The sequence below is a fragment of the Pseudomyrmex gracilis genome, unplaced genomic scaffold (assembly GCF_002006095.1).
Source record: "Pseudomyrmex gracilis isolate BER0280 unplaced genomic scaffold, ASM200609v1 scaffold_20, whole genome shotgun sequence".
Classification (NCBI taxonomy): domain Eukaryota; kingdom Metazoa; phylum Arthropoda; class Insecta; order Hymenoptera; family Formicidae; genus Pseudomyrmex; species Pseudomyrmex gracilis.
In genome coordinates this window covers 1,136,600-1,156,213 of record NW_018020604.1, presented here as the reverse complement: position 1 = coordinate 1,156,213, position 19,614 = coordinate 1,136,600, and the positions used below count along the sequence as shown (strand labels likewise).

Sequence of the window (19,614 nt, the reverse complement as noted above, 5' to 3'; positions counted from 1 at the left end):
CGCGCGGCGCGTCGCGCACGTCCGCGTTGCCGTCCGCGCGATCGCCCTGGCCCACTGACCTATATTACACGCGGGGTACAGGTCCCGCATATACGAGTCTCGACCCACAAGCGATACTCGGCCGCGCCAAGTCGGAGCGGGCCAAGTCGCGGCCTGTTCCCTCGCTCGTTCGTCGTGGTCTTCTTCGTCTCGTCTCGTTTCTCTGTCTTGTTCGCCGTGCGAAATGTCTTCGGCCATCCTCGGTGCTTCGTGGGAAAACGCGCGCCGAATTGCCGCGCGCGAAACTCGAGAGACATCGACGAGAATCGGTCGAAGGATGATGATGATGATGATGATGATGATGATGTTGTTGATAATAATGTCACCGATGCTCTTCGGTGATGTGGCCCGGAAATGTGAAGCGTCAAGTATGTTTGTAATATAGATTGTGTGGAAATGTTGTCTTCGCGTTCGGTTTTTATGTCTCTCAGATAAGGTTAATTTAAAGGAAATTTATATCGACAGCGAAGCACACTCGAACTTTGCTCGCTGAGGACGGATTGTCGAAGTTACGAGAATCGAATGTTCTCCACTCGAAAAGTTTACGCAAAAAATGTTTGACGTACGTTGGTAGGAGCCACTTGGCGCACGTGCACCACGTTGTCGATGTGCATTTGACGCAACGCGGATATTTCTGCCAGTATGTGTGTGTGAACATACTTTCTCGTGTTTGGTAAACAATTTTCGAAAAGATTCATAGTTCGAAACATGCGCGCGAAACATCATCCCGTTGTCGTCGTTTAATTGCTTGCTGTGAATCTGAAATTTAATTCTCTTCTATCTTTCTGAAAAAAACTGAGTTAAGTCCGCGACTTTTGTCACATGGACTCGTATAGTAGATAATTATCGCACATCTGATGTTACTGTTGGAGCGAATGAAAGTTGATGCGAACTGAAGGAATATCCCGTATGAGGGATAAAAGCAAACGGGTACTGCGCGCGTAACTTCCGCGATTGCATCGATTCGGAGTGCGGGTCAGGCGAAGTATGTCAAGGACGATTGAAAGCAGAGGAATCGAATAGCTAAAGCGTTATACCATCGCGAGACTCGCTGCTCCAACCGCGTACATTTTTGCGCTCGCTTGGAACAAAATATATATTATATATTATAATAAATATATATTGTGTGTGTGTGTGTGCGTTTGTTATTGTTAATAATAGAAAATGTCCTGGCGACATTAGACAAAAGATCCACAGAGGATACCGACAATGGGACACGGAGAGACAATGGGTAGGTTTTTTGCTGCGGTTTAATATTGTAAAAAAATCGAATGTCTGCGCAATTTAATATACTTATTTTTTATTTCATCTATATACACACGTAGGAGTTTTATTTACATGTATAACATATATTTTACTTTCTCTGAGTTTTCTTTTTTGAGCGTTTATTTCTCAATTTTTCTAATTGATAAATTAGCAATTAAACATAAATTGTGCAGATATGCGTGATAGTTTTAAGGAAGTTTCCGGATTTTTTTTAATTTTTTTTTTCGGTAGGAAAAACTACCATAGAGAAGCAAGAAGTGTTAAAATTATAGACAAACCGCGTGTTCTGAACATCATTGGAAATAGTTTTTTGTGATGGAGTATATAGACGAACTTGGTACCGGCGGTCTATTCGACCAGCCGTACGTGTTTCTAGTAGTATACTTTAGACGTGCTAGTTGGTCGGTGTAAAATGAAAAGTCAGCCGCGCAAATAGCCAGATTCGCGCAAAAAGCGTCTATAAACGTGTGCTACACGACTCCGGCCGCGCATTCAAGCAAGTTTCGAGTGTCCGTTTATCCGATGTCTTCGGCACGCGCGACTCGACAACGAACATCTCGTACGAATTCCTCCGTAGCAACAGCGGCTTTAATTGAGCGGAGTTTAATTAAATGCTCTGCAGAAGAGAAATTTAATTTTCCCCTCCCGGCTCTTGGAAGGAACGTCCAAGTGAAAATATGAAATAATAAAGTGTTGCTCTTGAGTGATCTTGAAGAGAGAAAAAAAAAAAAAGACGGTTAAGACCCAAGTGACAAGTTAAAGATATCTTAAGTCAAAAGTGAAAAAAGTCGAGAAACTGTGATGTGACAACTTTAATAAGCTTAAGTCACCGGTGCGAAGTTGGCGCACTTCGCTTTCAAAAATTCAGTTCAGTTTTACTAAGAGTTCCATTTGCGATCAGTTCTTACAGTTTCTGATAAGTTTTATCAATTTTTATTTTTCCGATTTCTTTAAGATATTTTTTTTTCACAATCGTTTGAGGTAAGAAAATCCTCTTCTGTCTTATAGTGCGCGCGCGCAGCCACATTGTTCGCGCGCTTAACACAACACCGCGTGAAGGAAAGATACAAGAGTATTTTTTATCCTCCGTCGACTTCTTTGACTATCGCAATAGTAGTAATAATAATAATAATAAAATCTACACACTGTACTTCAGTCTCTTTTAACATCTAAAGCCTTCAGCTTCTTTATATTTCACCGAAGGTCATCATGACATATTGCAAAATCTCAACTTCATATCAATAATTAGCTAACACGGTCCCCTGTTGACCTTCGTTTTTCCAAATCCGATTTGCTAAACATAAATATCTTTGACACAATCGTTGCTAAAAAGACGTTCTCCCGCTGTTTCGCAAGGGTTGTTTCATCAGTAGCTTCTTGACTGACGGCAGACTCGTACCATCCATCCCTCCACCTAATCTAATACTTCCGATCTGAGTGGCTCTTAACCACCGATTTGCTGACGGGAATTTCTATTTCAAACTATTGTCCATTCGGATTCTCTCGTTGATATTCCAGCTTAGCAAACTTACATATCGGTTTCTTCGTTTCTTAATGTCCGCGAACTGAGGCAACTTGCGTTTTCTCCATCGCTGCTATTTAGACTTGTCGTAAACCGAGACCCTATTCAGCTGCAACGGATCCCGTTCGGTTGCTCTCAAGCGAGAGCCCCCGACTACGTAGCTACGTTCCGATTATTTACTGGCAGTACTGAAAATCTGTATAGTTCACGTTCATATATGCATTTTATAGATGTTTGCAGTATTGGCAGCGAATATCGGAACGCAACCTGTCAAGCCTGAACTCCATTGGCGAGAAGGACTTTTCAATTCTATGACTTCACCGTCAAATGTATTATATAATAAATATCAGTGTGTCGTCACACAGAGTTAGTCCGAACAAAAATTTCGCCACATCTATCGACGTCCGCCGATGTCGCGAGTGTCCGTTGTGGTGTTTCAGCGTGTGGGTTCTACCTATGTGTACGTGTATATATGTGCGGCAGTTCGCCACATACTATCACCTTCATCGCGCGCGCGCGCACACACACACACGTATGTATTTGCGCGCAGCTCATTTCGCGGCCAACATAGACTATAGATGGAGGGAAGAGAGAAGGACAGAAAGCGCGCGGATCTCGCGGAGCGAGCAGAAACGAGTGAACAATCGAGAGAGAAGGGAGTGCAATATAGCAGCTGAGGAAGAGGGGACATGGTAGCAGAATCGACGCCGGGGGGAAGTGGGGCACGCGGGGAATCACTTCGTGACAACTGGGTGACGGCTGCGTGGATATACGCGCGCCTCTCTTGTGATGCAAGGTGCTTTCCTACGCGCGGTAAGTGGTGACGTCGGCAGAAGTGCGAGAGCATTTCGCGACTTGTGCCGCTGCTGCTGCTACCGCCGCCGCCGTTGTTATGAAGCGAGCAGTGCGAATGCGCACCGAGAACGCGCCTCTTCCTTCCTCGCGAGCCTGATATCGGTACCGTCGACAGAATCGCCGACGCCGGCGCGGTCGTCGCGCGAAGAGAGCGAACGCGAGAGAGACGAAACGTGCGAAGCGACAAGTGCGAAGAAAATAAGAAGATTGATAGGTGAACTCGAGTGCGCGCGCGCGCGCGCGTGTGTCTGTGTGTGTGTGCGCGTTGTGCCGGTTTTTCGATCTAGATCTTGGAGCGATTTTTGTGTTCTTTTCTCGAGCGTTCTCGAGAGCAATTTCGATTCCGAAGATTGTTGAGATACCACGGTCGATGGACCGCGGAGGATCAGGAAGTTTGAGCGAAAGTTTGGGAGACCTTGAAAAGATCTTCAGGCTAACGTTCACAGTTCGATCTTATATATTTTAAGATCGTCTTAAATTCACTCCGAGATGCTGTGCAGGCTTGTCTCATTGCGCATCATCTTAAGATAAGAACTGAGGACGAATTCAAATATAAAATCCGATTATATATACGTGCGCACGGGTCTTTAGAAATAATCGGAGTAATCATCACAGTTTCCAGACCATGGTCTGGAATATTTTGAGAAGATTAATATGCTCGCATATTACAGAAACGTAAAAGAAAGTGGAATCCGTGTTGAATAAAAAAAAAAAAAAAAAAGAAAAAAACAAATCTCAGTACAATAGTGTTTGCCGATCAGATTGCTGACGACGAAGAATTTCGATCGGGGTCTCGCATCGAAATCTCATCGTCGTCGAGTGCTGATTCGACGTTCGGATTGCAAAAGTCTCTCGCGGATTACGGAGGCAGCTATGAAATCGATCGCCGGGAAACATCGCTGCGAGAAATGGTCGAGATCGTCGAGTTTTGTGCGGGATCGGACTATGCTTTTGACGTCGAAGAAACGTTCGCGCGATCGTGACGTAGAAGTGCCTCTCAGTGTTTGGGTGAATAAAAATGGGAAGAAGACAAAGAATTTCGACTACGATCGACAAGCGGAATGTATGGTAAGCTGTGGTGATGTGTGATTACGATGATATGATAATTGAAACAAAAGCTGTGCGCGCATTTTGTGATATTTTAAGCCGCGATGTGTCGCATGCGATATATATATAAAAAAAAAAGAGATACGGTCGATATTTTTCTTTTCCCAAAGATTGAGACCGCAAAAAAATAATTTACAAATGTGACACAAATATTTTTCCCTTTTATATAATGCCTTCTTTCTTATCGAATGTCAAGTGTTATCGTTATTCGCACAGAAAACAAACGAGAAAAAGAAGTACTGTATATTTTTTATAATTATCTCTCGAACGTTTTTTGTAGTTACTTTCTTCAAACTGCGATAATACTTGCGCGTAATTTCATTGTGGTCAGATAACGCGCCTAAGATCTCCTTTTCAAACTTTATTCGCACGTTTTGTGTGTTTTTTTACTGTATTTAATATTTAAGAGAAAACCTTTAAGCGGATTGTGTTCGTCATCTACTTGGTTCTTTTTGTCTCTCATCAGGATTTCTAAAATATTCATTTGTGTAGTTGAAGATCTTTCGGTGTTTAGTCAGCAATTTTCTCGACCGATGTTTCTCGATGTCGATGTTTTAGGTTTTTGTTTTTTGTGGCTTCGAGAACACCACAAGCGACGTTGACGTCGTCAGTGGTGTAGAGAGAACCGGCCCCAGGCTCCTACGAAAATGTCCGATTATTCCATCAAGGCGGTTCAAGGTCGAACTTTCGATCAATCGTCCGCCACCCGTCTCGAATGTTTCGTTATTACGCGTTTATCGTGTTAAGAGCTTCAAGTGCAACACACGCACAGGCTATTCCCTCTTAAGAGAGACGTTGAACGCCGCGAACCAGCTGATTCTACTTCGTATAAAAACATTTTTGTATCGCGAAACAAATAAAATCTGCTAACACAAATTTTTTATGTTTCGATCGGAAGATTATCAAAAGTGTGTGTGTGCGCGCGCGCGCGAATTGAACTTGTTTAAACACAAAAAAAAATATTCTATATTATAATATCGCAAATTAGACGTATTTAAAGACGTGTCCACGTTGGTCGAGAGATCTTTTGTGTCTCTCACGGATTTTCCCGGAGTCCCTTTAACATCTCCCTACTCTTAGCAAGGTTATCGACATGGAATACGGAGCGTCGCTCGAAATAGACACGCGGCCATATACATTTTATTTTGCACGTTTCGGCGAACGACACTGCCGCGTGTTTGGCAGTCAATGAGCGTTTATTTTTGGCTGATAAAAATCGGCAGACAGATGAGATCGAGCGCGCAACAACGCTGAAACCGCTAATGATAGCCGATAAGCCTGTTATTGTATCTTTACCAGGATAAAACCGTCGCTGTTCTTCCGACAAATTAAATTCTCTCTTTTTTTTTTTTCCGAAATAGCGCGCGTTTTGATGACGTTTATTATCGCGATACGGTGACTTGGTTCTCGATTGCTTATTTAATCGGATAATTTTGCAAAATTTATCAGTTAGCAAAATTAAAAAAAAATATATTTCAATAACAAATCATTGTAATTAGTGTATGTAATTTATGTGACGGTGCGCAATTACGATGCGCGCGCAAGGAATTTCAGAATGGAATTCAACACGCGATTGATTGATTGTTGTTTTATCATTATATTTGACTTTAATCTATCATTTCGATTCAAAGTATATCAATATATAAAAGGAATAAAGCGCGCTTAGTGACGTGTTTCAAATGCGTTGTTTCCGCGCGTGAATCATCACGTAATTTTATTCGCCAATCGGCATTTTGTTTAAACGTCGCGCTTTTTACTTGCTAAACGACTGGAAACATCGCGCATGCGAAAATGCCATTCATTTTAAGTAAGTACATATTTTTACAGATGACAATCAAATGTTTATGACAAGCTTATTTAATCGCGGTTTTTATAATTCACACTCGCAATCGTTTCGTGCGTTGATTTACGTGAAGTTGATTTTTTTTTTTTTATTTGATGAGCTCTGCTATTCACACAAATTCGGGTCAAGGTAGAAAACATTGTTTCACCTTTGTTTCCCTAAACATTACTGTCTTGTCTATATTATATAACTAGCGTGTGTTTTATCAAATGTGAAACATTAGAAATGTAAGGTAACTTCTTAAGAAAACAAATGATATATAAGTCACTGACGTATAATGAGCAACACTTGAAATGCAACGCATTAAACCGTGTTTCGAAAAGGTTTTTCGGTTATCAAATTGCAGGAAGTGTTTCGTCAACGGAGATATTAAGACATTGACAGTTTTCACAGATAATTTCGTTCCAGAAATCGAAATTTTGGCTGCGAATTGATCGAAAACCCATCGTTAAAATTAATGCAACGGTCTGTATAATCGAAGGAGAAGTGTTTCTCAATACCAAAATTCGTCGAAGTGACTTTTCATCCTCATGTATATATATATACACACATACATAGACCTGTTCACTGTCTCTCGAATGCACACAGAGACGCATCTGCGAATCGGTCGTTGTTTACCGACTAACGAGGTTTAAATTGCAGTATTTTATGCGCGGACATTTACGATTTCCCCGTTCGATTTTTTGCTGCTTTCGTGCCGAAATCCAAAACCGATTATGAAGTGACGTAAGGAACGCCTTGTGCAAGTTATTGTCGATTTTTCGAATTTAACAGTCGCGCGGCGGACGCCTGTCGCGAAGGTGTATAATTTCTTCGCAAATATATTGCTGATAATACGACCCGACAACAGTATTTATTTGCGTGCTTCTTGGTATAAAATTACGCGTTTTCTGTATTTTGTAACGAGGCGCAAGGTGCCTCGAGAATTGCACATTCCTTTTTATCACAAGTTTTGATCATATTTTAAATTGTATCTTTTTTTTTTTTTTATTTTTTTTATTAGGTTTTATATTTTCCTTTTATTGTGTATAACTTAATTGTTTGACGTTTCTTGATGTGGAAACACTTTTATTTATATTCCCCACCTCCTTTTATATTCTCATTAAAGCGTGTTTGCTAAAACGATACTTTTTAAAATAACTGATTTAATTTATTGTTGAAGAAAAAATACATGTTTTTAATTAGGAATGACTCATTTTCAACGAATTCACGTATTATTAAAGTTGATTTTGTGTGACAATTATATTTTTTTGCAATAAAGTTATATTTATTGAAGAAGAGCACAAAGCGTTTTAAAGAAATGCAATAACGCACTTGACCTACATGCGCGCTCATCTTCACTTGCCGCGCTTTATAAATGAGCGAAGTTGCGTTTGCGTCTTAGAAGAGAGCGCGCGGTGTTCGTAAAAGAAAGAGAAATACATTCGAAAGATAAACGAAGTAAACAACAAAACGTTATAGGAATGTATACAAAGCGTATTTAGAAAGTTTATAGTTGGCGAGATACAAGCGCCGAAAAAAATAGCGCGCCAACCGGGAAAGTGATGTAACGAATCTAATTTACGATGCAGTAACCCGCGCACTTTACAACTCGTTAATTACGTTATCGGCACACCGATAAATTAACGACCGCGAGATACGTAACGTGTATTTATTAAAAGAGCCTCTGAATCCGTCCTACGCAAACGAGAGATCCCGAGAGCCGAGAGTGCGCGCGTTGCTGTTCGCGCTGTGGCCGCGATTGCGATTATAAAACGTCAAGCGTAATCTGTAATTTACAGAAACCGCACAATCGCGCGATCTGTTTTTTTTTCTTCTGCATGTCGTGAAGATCCGCGAAAAATCGCGTGCGAAGCCGGATAATCTCACGCGTAACACCGCGTTTTTATCCCGTATAAGCATCTTGATAGGCTGTTTGAATTGCTTATACTAGACGTAAAACGTGTTCTAGGATCATTGTTAATTACGAACAATAAATAGAACAATAAATTGAAGTCGAGAAAAAAAAACGGTGTTTCAAATCATCGTGACAATTTGCTCGACACTTTCGGTTTCCACAAGAAATATGTCGTATTATCGGAAGATAACCCTTTAACTGCATGCGCTCATTATTGCGCGCGATTATCTATTATCTTTAGGCACTTCGTTAGCAGCCAATTCCTCGGTTTATTATAACGTCGGCGGCGTGTGTCGCCATAAAAGAATTTTATCGATTCGGGGGAAACGAACCGAAAAGGCAACACACAAAGGGCGAAGGGAGGCTCGCGTCGCTGCTCGCACGATGATAAACCAGTAGCCGACCGTAGAAAAGAAAGAGAGAGAGAGAGAGAGAGATAGAGTGAAAGAGAGAAAAAAAGGACGATCTCAAGGAATTGCACGCTGCATTACGCCGCTGCAGTAGTTCGAGGCATTATTTCGAGTCGGTCTTGTGCATCGCGCGTATTTATAGCGATGAATCCGGTGAATCCAATTTCGATAAAGAAAGAGCGAATAATCGCGCGATGTGAGAAAAAGGAGAGGCTACGCGATATATACCTGAGAGTTTGAGAAAAGCTATTAAAAATCACCTCAAAAGCGCGCTCGATTAATTCCGTCGAGATTAATTCGGCGTCTTTTAAATAATGTTCCTTGATAATTTAATCTTCCTTGTATGTCTCTCTTCTTTAAAAAAATTGATTTAAAAATTATTTATTTTATTTACATATCGCGCAAATATCGTGCTGCCGTCTTTTTATATCGCACTAAAATATGTCCGACTGCGAAAAATCTCTCCAAATATATTTCTTATTTAAAAAGACGTAAGTTTCTTTTGAAGCGCTTTTACAATCTTCTTAAAAGGATTGGTGTTCTTGAGAGATTTTAAATTTTCGGAAATGGGAACGACGCTCTGGGGCGTTAAAATTCAAAACGAATCGAATGGCCGTCGATCATCGAACAATTTGACATTGTAGTTCGCGAATTTTCTCGCAACTGCATGCTTCATCGATAGCGCGCGTAGGTGTCGCCGATTCTCTTTCCGATAACGTTCAGGAGGAGCGCTAGACTTAATCGGAGTCGTCTTTTTTTTTATCTGCTCCGAGCGCAATGTGTATCCGGTCTCGAAAGGAGCTGCCATCGATTTCGAGGTAAACGAGCCGCGGGATATCACAAGAGAGGGAAAAACGTCAGAACACACACGCGTGTATAGACACTTCAAGTGCGGCGGGAGGGAAAGACGACGAACCGCATGCGTGGCTTTCGTACACGTGCGGCAAATTAAACGAACGGAGATTATTCGTGGAGGAGTCATCGTGGCGACAAGATGATATTCTGCGAGAACTATCGTCGGCAAAACGCAGGATGCGAGTGCATCTGGTGATATATTTTCCGCATTAAATTTCAAATTTCGCGCTAAATATTTACACGTCTCTTTGTTAATGTTATTAATTGTTTCTTTGTAACTTTTTAAATCTATTCTTATTCATTTCTCTCGCGTGACGGTTATCTCTTGGTGTCGACAATGTGGAAGGTGCTTTTAAATTTTATTTGTCAGGTGACAAGTAAAATAAGATTTTCTTTCTTTTCATATTTTTAAGATTATTTTAATAACAGTTCTAACAGTTTATATATTTTTAAATAAATTGGTAATTTTTTTCCGTCTGCACATTGTCGAAATCCCGGAAAATGAATTCTCACGAATTTATTCGCTTCCAAGCCGATAGATAACGAAATTTCACTCTCAACGGATTTTTTTTTTTTTTTTTACATTTAACACGTCACGTCGCATTACTGTAATCGTGATTGCGCTTTTGTTGCAGGCCTGGCCCGTGTAACGTGCAAGACCCGTTCTTGGGTCGCAAAATGAGTGCGATCACTGGCGGTATTCCCAAGAAAAGAAAGAAATCAGATGCAAAGCCCCAGTCGCAGATGTAAGTACCAATCTCCTGTTTTTTGTTTATCCCTTGTCAAGACCCGATAAGCTCGGATTCGCAATTTTAGCCGTCGCGTCGGTCTCTAGCGAGCACACGACAAAAGTACTCTTCTTTTATACCGCAAGTTTGACATCATCAAGTGCAGTTGTCAGAGGAAGAAGTAATTTTGATTATTGTTACGCAATATATTTCTATATCAAAAAAAAAAATATATATATATATTTCTCGTTCGCACAGTTAGTTCAAGTGTAAAATATTATTGTTTATTAAACTTTTGTGTGTGCACACAGATAATGAAACCTTGAAACAATCGCGTACCTTTTGTATAATGTATTTTTACATTCTTTCTTTGTTGTTATATAACTCGTCCTTTTGTTATTGCGTAACCTGATTTCATTATGCAAGCATTGATAATTAGTCATTTCACTTACGACAATAATCAGGATGGTTATTTCGCGCTACGTAACACAAAGGTACATTAAAAAAATTCTCTATATTACGTGGAAAAAAAAAAAAAAAAAAAAAAACAATTAGCAAGTTTCTCGAGAAAGTTCGGGAAGCTTTGTAAAAAAACAAACAAGACACGATCTGTAATTTAAAGTGATTCCGAATATCATTTCGTATCGTGAATTTTTATGAAGCATTAAGTATGTCTGAAGTATCAAATGGGTCATGTGTGGAGTTTCGAAGTTCGAAAATCCGTGATTTAAAGACTCGGCAAATGCATACACGCCGACGAGCATGTCGTAATCCGTTGCTATCCAATTTGTTAAAGAGCTTATAGGTTCGATCGCATTATCAGTGGCGAACACTAACGCGCGTGTGATTTTTGTTTTGAACGTGCTCTGATTGGAATCGGCTTTGATGTCAAAGCAATATTTGGATTACATTGCGCGCGCGCGCGCGCGCTACGGAGTATTTTAAATTGTTTATTTATTTTGCATTATTGTATATTTATTCGCGCGTTCTCGCACGCGATATAAAGCGTTCTTTCCGCTTCAGTCGCATTAGCGACATTTGTTAATACGCGATTAAAAGCAAAACGCGATGAGCGAGAGTTGTTTTTACTTCACGTTTTAGAGCGAAGATTGAAGTCGCGTCGATTTTCTTTCGGTTCGCAATTTTTTTGCGGTCCATCTCGCTCGCTTCGCTTTGTCGCGAGCGCATAGTAGTGGTATAAGATATATAACTGGCAAGACGCGGCCGTATTGGGGTGTTAAAATAGCAGAATGTGTGTAGCGTGGAGTTTAGTAAAGTGAGAGTCACTGCTGGGCCGACGTGACGTCACACAAGGCCAACTGAGCGTTTCAAAAGAGACAAGAAGTTGATTCAGCATCTAATAATTTTTCTTCTATGCGCCGAAACCTCTCGCGAAATTTTTTTGTCAAACTTTTGCGATTCTAATTTCGTCGCAAACGAAAAATGCGCGCGCGAGAAGTTTCTCTCTATTCGCAATTTAAAAATAACTGCGGATCAATTATTTAGAGCGGGTTTAACGCCAACTAAAGTGAGAATCGCAATTAAGCAACGCGGCAACTTTTTGTTCGTTTTTAAACACCGAACTGTCTTAGCGCTTTTGCTGAGTTTCAATTCGAAATTTAATTTCCAAGACGTGTTCACGGTATCAAGAAAATAAGTAACAAATAATACGGCTTTCTTTGCGAAGTTCTTGTTTGGCGAGACATCTCATGATCTGTCGATGAATCTGTTATTAAATTGTGCAACCGAGCGCTAAACACGAGTACGTCAAACCGTGCCAGAACAAATTTACGAGTTGATCACACGGTTTCAAAAGAAACTTGCTATAGTTTGCTTATATTGTAAATCTCAAAGCATTTTTCGACGCGATAAAAAGAACCGCACACAGACCAAATCCACGGTTATTGTAAAATTAATGTCAATTTTTTATAATTTTGTTTATTACTTGTTTTTGTATCTAACGATGGTAATGATTTTTGTGTTGGACAGAAAATAGTCCATAGTTTTTTATACTTTAATTTGAATAATATGTTGCATGTTATATTTTGCGAGTTTTGTTGTTTTGTTTAAAATTCGTTTGTGTTTTAATTTAGTTTAATCATTCCTTGACGATGTCAATAATTGTTGATTTTTATTTATTTTTTTTTTTAATTTTTTTTAGCTCGCATTGAAATATCAAGAATTACAAACGCTGCTATCCTTGGTTTTATTGCATTAAAACGTTTTTGAAGATCGCAAGTGCATTAATATGTGCTGTGATTTGTTTTGCAGTAATAAGTGCCTTAATGAAAAAAGACGACGGACCCAAGAGAACTTGTACATCGATGAGCTTGCCGAGCTGATTTCCGCCACGGATATGAGCTCTGGCAAGACCGATAAATGTCAGATTCTTCAGAGATCCGTTGAACAGGTAAGACGACAGATTTCTCACTTCTTCGTTACGTATCAATAATTGATAACAGAGAGTGCTGTTGATATTGTTAGTATTGGTTTTTTTTTTATTTTTTTTTATTTTTTAGTAATATATGAAATGCAACACACACGTGTCTGAACTTTAATACTGGGAGAACATGTGAAGATACGGGTCGTAATTTTGATTAAATTCTTATCTGCTCTAGCAGATTATTTAAGTAGAGAAAAGAGAAAAAACTAGGTACGTATGTAAACACACATATAAAGAATTGTTTATTTATTTGAAAATAAAAACGTGAATAAAATTTAAACAAAAAGTGCACAGAAAACAAAAAACATTCAATAATTTCCGAAAGAGATTTAAATAATAGGATTAAGTCGTCGATAAAAATAACGCGAAAAATGGTTTTAGGGAAAGCGCTCACGTTTTACTTGAAAAATTATATTCATTTTTATCGTTCTCCAGAGTCGTAATATTAAAAGTAACTGCTCGATATTAAGACGGAATGATAATTTTATGATCGTCAAAGGATCGTTTTATGAACTCTCTCTCTCTCTCTCTTTCTCGCAGAGATCAATAATAAAACATTTTAGAGATTTAGCGATATTATTTTGACAGATCTGTTAATCTCTCCTGTCCCGTTCGGAGTTAATCTATCAGGGCAAGAAGGCACGAGGGCATTTTACGTAATTCAAGTAAAAATAAAGTACGGCACAAAAGACGGTCGCGGAGAACAATCTCATCCGTTGTCAGTTTTTTTTTTTTTTTGTCGAAGAATCGATATATCGACGAATATTCGTACGATGTTGTTTTCAGATCGTATACGAAGAGAAATCAGGGTACGCGCGCGCGATGAAATATTTGGGGAAGCACTCGGGATTATTGAAAGATTTGTAGAGCGAGCGAACTTCTCTCTCACAAAGGTCGTCCTATTTTATGGGTGACACATATATATATTTGCGGATCGATCTAAACTCCAAACGAAAAAAAGAACAACGGAATTTTCGAAAGCGATATTGCACATCGTCGTCGGTTTAATGAGAATATTAATGAGGAGGGGGAGAGCATCGCGCAATATTAAAAAAAACTCGTTCTCTTAATGAATTCTACCACTTTGACATTCTCTATTGGCCACTGTTTTCTTTTATCCGTCTTGCAAAATGTGTATCTATAATATTGCGAATTCCTGTTTTGCGATATTATTTGTCCTCGAATATCACATTAAGTTAGACACGCACAAGTGTAACAAAAAAATTCGTTAATAAAAGAAAGGTGAAGATAAAAAAAAAAAAAAGAAAAAAATGAGAAAGGAATGAAGATGATGCAGTTTTTTAATCTTCGTGCTAAATAGCAATAGGCAAATTAAATGTTTTCTAAAGAGATACCGACAATTAATGCAAAAGTTTCTATCTGTTTCAGAAGTTGTTGCTTGTCGCTCTACTGTTTAATTTTCTACGCTATATAACTCTCGGTAATTATCCTTCCCTCTTTCTCTTGGACAAAGTTTTCCCTGAAATAAGATCAAAACCTAGTATCAGAATAAAGTCTCACTATTTTAACCAAGTTTCCAATATACACACAAGAATTTGTTATATACTCCAAAAAAAAAAACAAAAACAAAAAAAAATACAAGAGCTGTGCATTTGCAATATAGCTCACCCCGAATTAAGTATTTAACGAGTTAACTTAGTTTTACATAACACCACGTTCACTTTGGGCGTCTATTTTATCTCGGCGGAAATTTCGTTTGATTTTTGGTCTGTTATTATCGCCAATAATCTCGCATCGCTCGTTTCGTCAAAGAGGTCGAAAACGCAATTTACGCTGTGTTTCTTCTAAACCGATACGCGATTAATTCGCTAACGATACACACCGATAATTACAGGTCCCGGGTCTCCTTTGTTAAGCCGAGCTCGCGCGACCATTGGCTAAAACGTGAAGTTCCAGTTACATAACCGCCGCTCGGGTCGAGCCGTTTGCCTCTACTCCCCGACTGCGCGAATGCGCGACGAGGATGCGCTTTTTTTTTTCTTAGTGGCGAAACCATATATATACTCTATTAATTTCCGAAGCCTGAGTTTTCGGAGTTTTTATTAAGCCACGTTTATTATGACATCCGTTGCGCTAAAAAAAAAACCGATTAGTTAAAATTACTAATCTCGAAGTAAACGTATTAACTTTTATTCGTTCTTGCGTGAGTCTCTGGTGTCTCCGTTGTTATTATACATGTAAAATTGCGCGGTATTTATGCGTTTCCCAATCGCCGACGCATCTATCGAAGTTACAAGAAATATTCAGAGAGAGAAGATTATTCACATCGACGAGAGCGCATTTACTACAACCTGACGTACAACTGTTGTTCTCGATTTCCGGAAAACTTAGCATTTGTATACATAATTCTATTACTACCAAAATCGTTCCTAAATTCACTAGGTTTGAAAATTTATATTTGGGTCGTTTTTTGGTTTCGTTGAAATTGATGGTCACACTAGTTTGCTGAAAAAGAACAAACCAATTGTGTTTTGAAAGGAAAGGTCCAAGTCACTCTACAGATGAGTCATGCTACAATGCATGCTTCTATCTTTATTCCTCGTAAAATGCAGACAAAGATGAAATGATGCTTCCAATTTGTAGCACTGCACTCTGCCCAAACGATTTTTGTTAACAGCAGCGCATGCTGTTTCAAGGATATACGTGGTTCCAGCTTACTCGATCACGAAGATAGGTCGTGTTCACAATGTTTAATCTTATTGGTCGTACTCGACCAACGTGAAGACAGAATATTGCAGATCCGAATCTTTGTTGCGATACCTGCAATGTAACTCCAACCTGATGACAAGTTCTTATATTTGAAACTACGTTGACCTCATAAGCAGATGCAATATCACTTTATGTGTATAAATATGTGTGTTACAATTGAAAGAAATCAGAAGAGAGAGAAGAAAAATCTGTCAAGAAAATCGACTGAAGAGAATAGAATCAAGAACAATGTATGTATTCTCGTATATTCTTATTGCTAGTTATAGGATTTCTGTTACGAGTTTCCGTCAGAAGACTTGGCGACCTTGTGCGTATGTGATCTAATGAGATAACTTTATCGAATTATCTGAGAGAAAGAAGAAGAATATATATACATATATGTCGGAAGATAAAATAAAAAGAACAAAATAAGTTTTCTTTACGTAAGATAAAATAAGCAAATTATATTTCTCTTTCAATCAACATGTTTTTAAACAGACAGATAATAACGGATTATTAGAAAAAAAATCGATTGTTAGAAAAAAAAGATTGAATTTGATTCTTTTTACATAGAAAGAATGAATCATTATGAAGCAAGCGCGTGTTGCAAAACCACCACCACGTGATACTGCAAGCGTTGCTTGCTATGTGCTGGTTTACATTCATCTAGTCGACAACCATCTCTACGACAACTGTCGTCATCTTTTTTCATCGTGTAGAGCTGTGCTGTGTGTTATCTCTTCCATTTAGAAAATAAAGCCTTGGGACTGCCTCAAGTCGTAAATACTCGTAAACGTTTTCGTTAAATCGCTACTTAACACTTTGATGTTAACTTCCGGGTTTTTCGCAACAACTTCTGCGACCACATGGTTTCGCCGACAAGCCGACGATATCGACTATCGTCACAATTATAACTTCGTTCTCTCCGTCTCTCTCCTTCTCTTTTTTTTCTCTCGGTTTTTATTAATCCTAATCCTGATCCGGACCGAGTTTTTTTTGACATTCCAAAAGTAAACTTACGAGCTTGTGGCGCCATTATTTGATTTTAAGGAAGAGTGGAATAATTTTGCACCAATTCTGGTATCCTCTTTCGAGTGTCTTTTTGATATTTTGATTATAGGTTATTTTTAATAACAGAAAATTCTTTACACAATTTATATTATTATTATCGTTATGATCAGGATTAGGGACAATATCGTAGCATTGTTTAACGCAATTGCTACAAATAGTGTCAGAATTAAAATTTGCGGAATTTATTGTATTTCGTACGTACCAACGCTTGGCGTATCATCACTTTGTGCAATACATCATCATCACGTTTCGCTCCAAGCTCCGGAATACTGAAAATCAAAATCAGATTGATCCATCGAGATGTACAGTTTATTACATATTAATTACCAGTATTTTTTTTTTTTTTTTTTTTTTTTACCAAGTGCAAAGTATTCTCTCGCGGAATCGGATGCTCACTTGTCATACTGTGCGGCCGGGTATCGTCATTTGCGATGCTTCCAGTAAAGAACGGCAACATCGCACGCACACACATACCGCGCACAACACACAGTTTTGTCGGACACACCGCTGCTCCGCGCCGACGACGGAGTCACCGACTTTTCGAGGCCACTTCTCTTGCAAATCGCTCCGTGTCGATTATGGGCGCGCGATCTATCGGCGCCGCGAGATACGAGCTCAAGGACGCGCCTTTCCGCGCGCGCGCTCGCGCGCGCACGGGCGACCGTGAATTCCGGCCGGTAACATAGGAATTCCGTGCTCGTGACCGTCTAAGAGACAGAGAGAGAGAGAGAGAGAGATGAGATCTTCTCTGGCGCCGTATTTGGATCGTCCGAATAAACAGTAATTCGCAACACATAATCGGCCGTTCACAGTCTTTCCGCGAAGTAAAGCTCCTAGAGCTAGAGAAATTTATTACGATATCGAAAATGTGAAATACAGGTTCTCGCGGCTTTTATTGAACAAACGCAATACACAACGTGTATTTACAAGTTGTAATAAAATGGAATCTAGAGCCCCGTTTTTTTTTTTTTTTTTCAATCTCGCTTATAACGCGACTTACGTAACGCGGCATTTCTGTGGAACGGAATATCCGCGTCATACGAGAGTTTACCTGTAATCTAGAAATCTGGTTATTCATTAAGATCAAGTTTAAATTCCTCCATAAGAATGAGCAGCCCGCTCCTCAGAATGTTTTTAGTATAGAGAAACACACCGCGTTAAAGGGAAGGACTTACTCGCGCTCTTACGTCGTTTCTTTAAATTACGTCGGGAATGATAATGAAGATGTTCTTGATCATCGGAAACGGGGGGAGAGGGAAAAAATTAATGTTGAACGCGCGGCGCGATTGAATCGTTCGTTTCTTTCACGCTCTCTCGCGAGGAGAAAGTACTTCGACGCGATTCTTTAACGATGATCGCATCGGCTGACGTAATTACGTCACTAATCGTAATGCCCAATTTGATGTCGCGTAATTTGCGAGTTTACGCGCCATTTCTCTTCTAAAAAGTTTTTTTCATTTATTGAGGCGAATTAGCGCCGTATCTCATGCGTATACGATGCGATCGCGTTGGCGCGTGTTCTAATTTAAAAACCAGCTCCGAGTTAAATGGCTTTTACACCACGACGACTTTCTTGACGCTTCGGACAACTTCCTAAATACTGAGTAGTGTCGTTGTTTCGTTAGCGGTCTGACGTAATGACGGATAACAGACGCGCACGATGGCTAATGGACTGTGTGCGCATACAGTACAAAAACTGAACAGCGCGTAACAAGACATACGCACGTTTTTTTTTTTTTTTTTTTTTTTTTTTTGATCAAGTATAATTTGAATGATCAGCTCTCAGCTCTGCGGTTAGCAAAGTAAAGTTCACAGCGTGTACCATTTCTTTTCTTCGACTAAGATACAAGAATAAATCGGATATTGGATAATCGAGGACAAAACTTTTTTTTTTTTTTTAAATAAAACCCACTTTTTTTTTTTATAAAAGCTAATAAGTTCGCTTTTCGAAGTCGACGAAATTCGAAATTTCTGTTTTTATTCTCTCAATTTTAATTATTTTTCCGTTTCCGATGCTCTTTCGTGATTATTCGTCGCAGTTTGCAATTAATGACGATTATTTGCAGCGTCATTAACGCAACTCATGGTGTTTCTTTTTATCTATCATCTGTCGCATCGATATGTCGCGTGTCTTTCGCCCATTTATTCGCGCTTTCATGTGTCATTGTTGTTGCTACCTATATACTCCAACATGTGAACAAATCTCCTTGGATGTGTAAAAACAAACGTCGTGTGTCCAGCAATAAATTGCAATTTCACCGCCGACACACGCAAAGTGGATTATTTGTATGTTTCGTCGTATCTCTGGCGGCGAGATACTATCTCTCATCAGTTTACTGATCCCGCGCGCATATCGTAAAAAAAAAAAAAAGTGGTGCGTATCTTGGTCGTTGAACGATGATGCGTATCGGCAAATTCGCCACTTAGCCATTCGTCTTGTTAGTATATTTTTGTACGTTTTGTTTTATCGCGCGCCGCTATATGCACGCGGAGGAGGACGATGCGCGCGAAGAGCACATTTGCGATATGCGACCGGTACACGTGTCGAAGTCACGTCATCGAAACAAATCTGTTACCGGTCTGTAATGCGGTATTTTTTATAGATATGAAAATAGCGCGTCATTTACTTTCTCGCAAATTCTCAAAGGAGTTATATTAAGAAAATAATAATCGCACGCAGTTTGCATAGAAAATCGTCAACAAGCAAATTTCATCGTAATCAAAGTGGAAAATGAAGCTTCTTGCGATTGCACAAAAAGAGGGCAATGCGTAACATGATGTTGTGAACGTGTGTAATTATAGAATCAAAGTGCACATTGCGCGTAATCTCTGTTGAAGTTAATTTGCATTCAAATATTTTCGAGTTGAG

General features: G+C 39.4%; 1 protein-coding gene across 10 annotated transcripts in view; it reads left to right on the top strand.

The window, feature by feature from the left end:
• Window positions 1-19,614, top strand: part of LOC109851789 (nuclear receptor coactivator 3-like) — a 94,032-nt gene that overhangs the window by 54,335 nt on the left and 20,083 nt on the right. For 5 of the 10 annotated variants that reach the window (XM_020422224.1, XM_020422223.1, XM_020422227.1 and 2 more), the window contains exons 1-3: window positions 9,761-9,986; window positions 10,430-10,540; window positions 12,794-12,932. In XM_020422224.1, the coding sequence (XP_020277813.1) occupies window positions 9,934-9,986; window positions 10,430-10,540; window positions 12,794-12,932 (303 nt within the window). In that variant the 5' untranslated portion in view covers window positions 9,761-9,933. Of the gene's footprint in view, window positions 1-3,816; window positions 4,751-9,759; window positions 9,987-10,429; window positions 10,541-12,793; window positions 12,933-19,614 lie in introns of those variants that run through there. The other 5 variants (XM_020422225.1, XM_020422228.1, XM_020422222.1 and 2 more) reach the window with 4 other exon arrangements.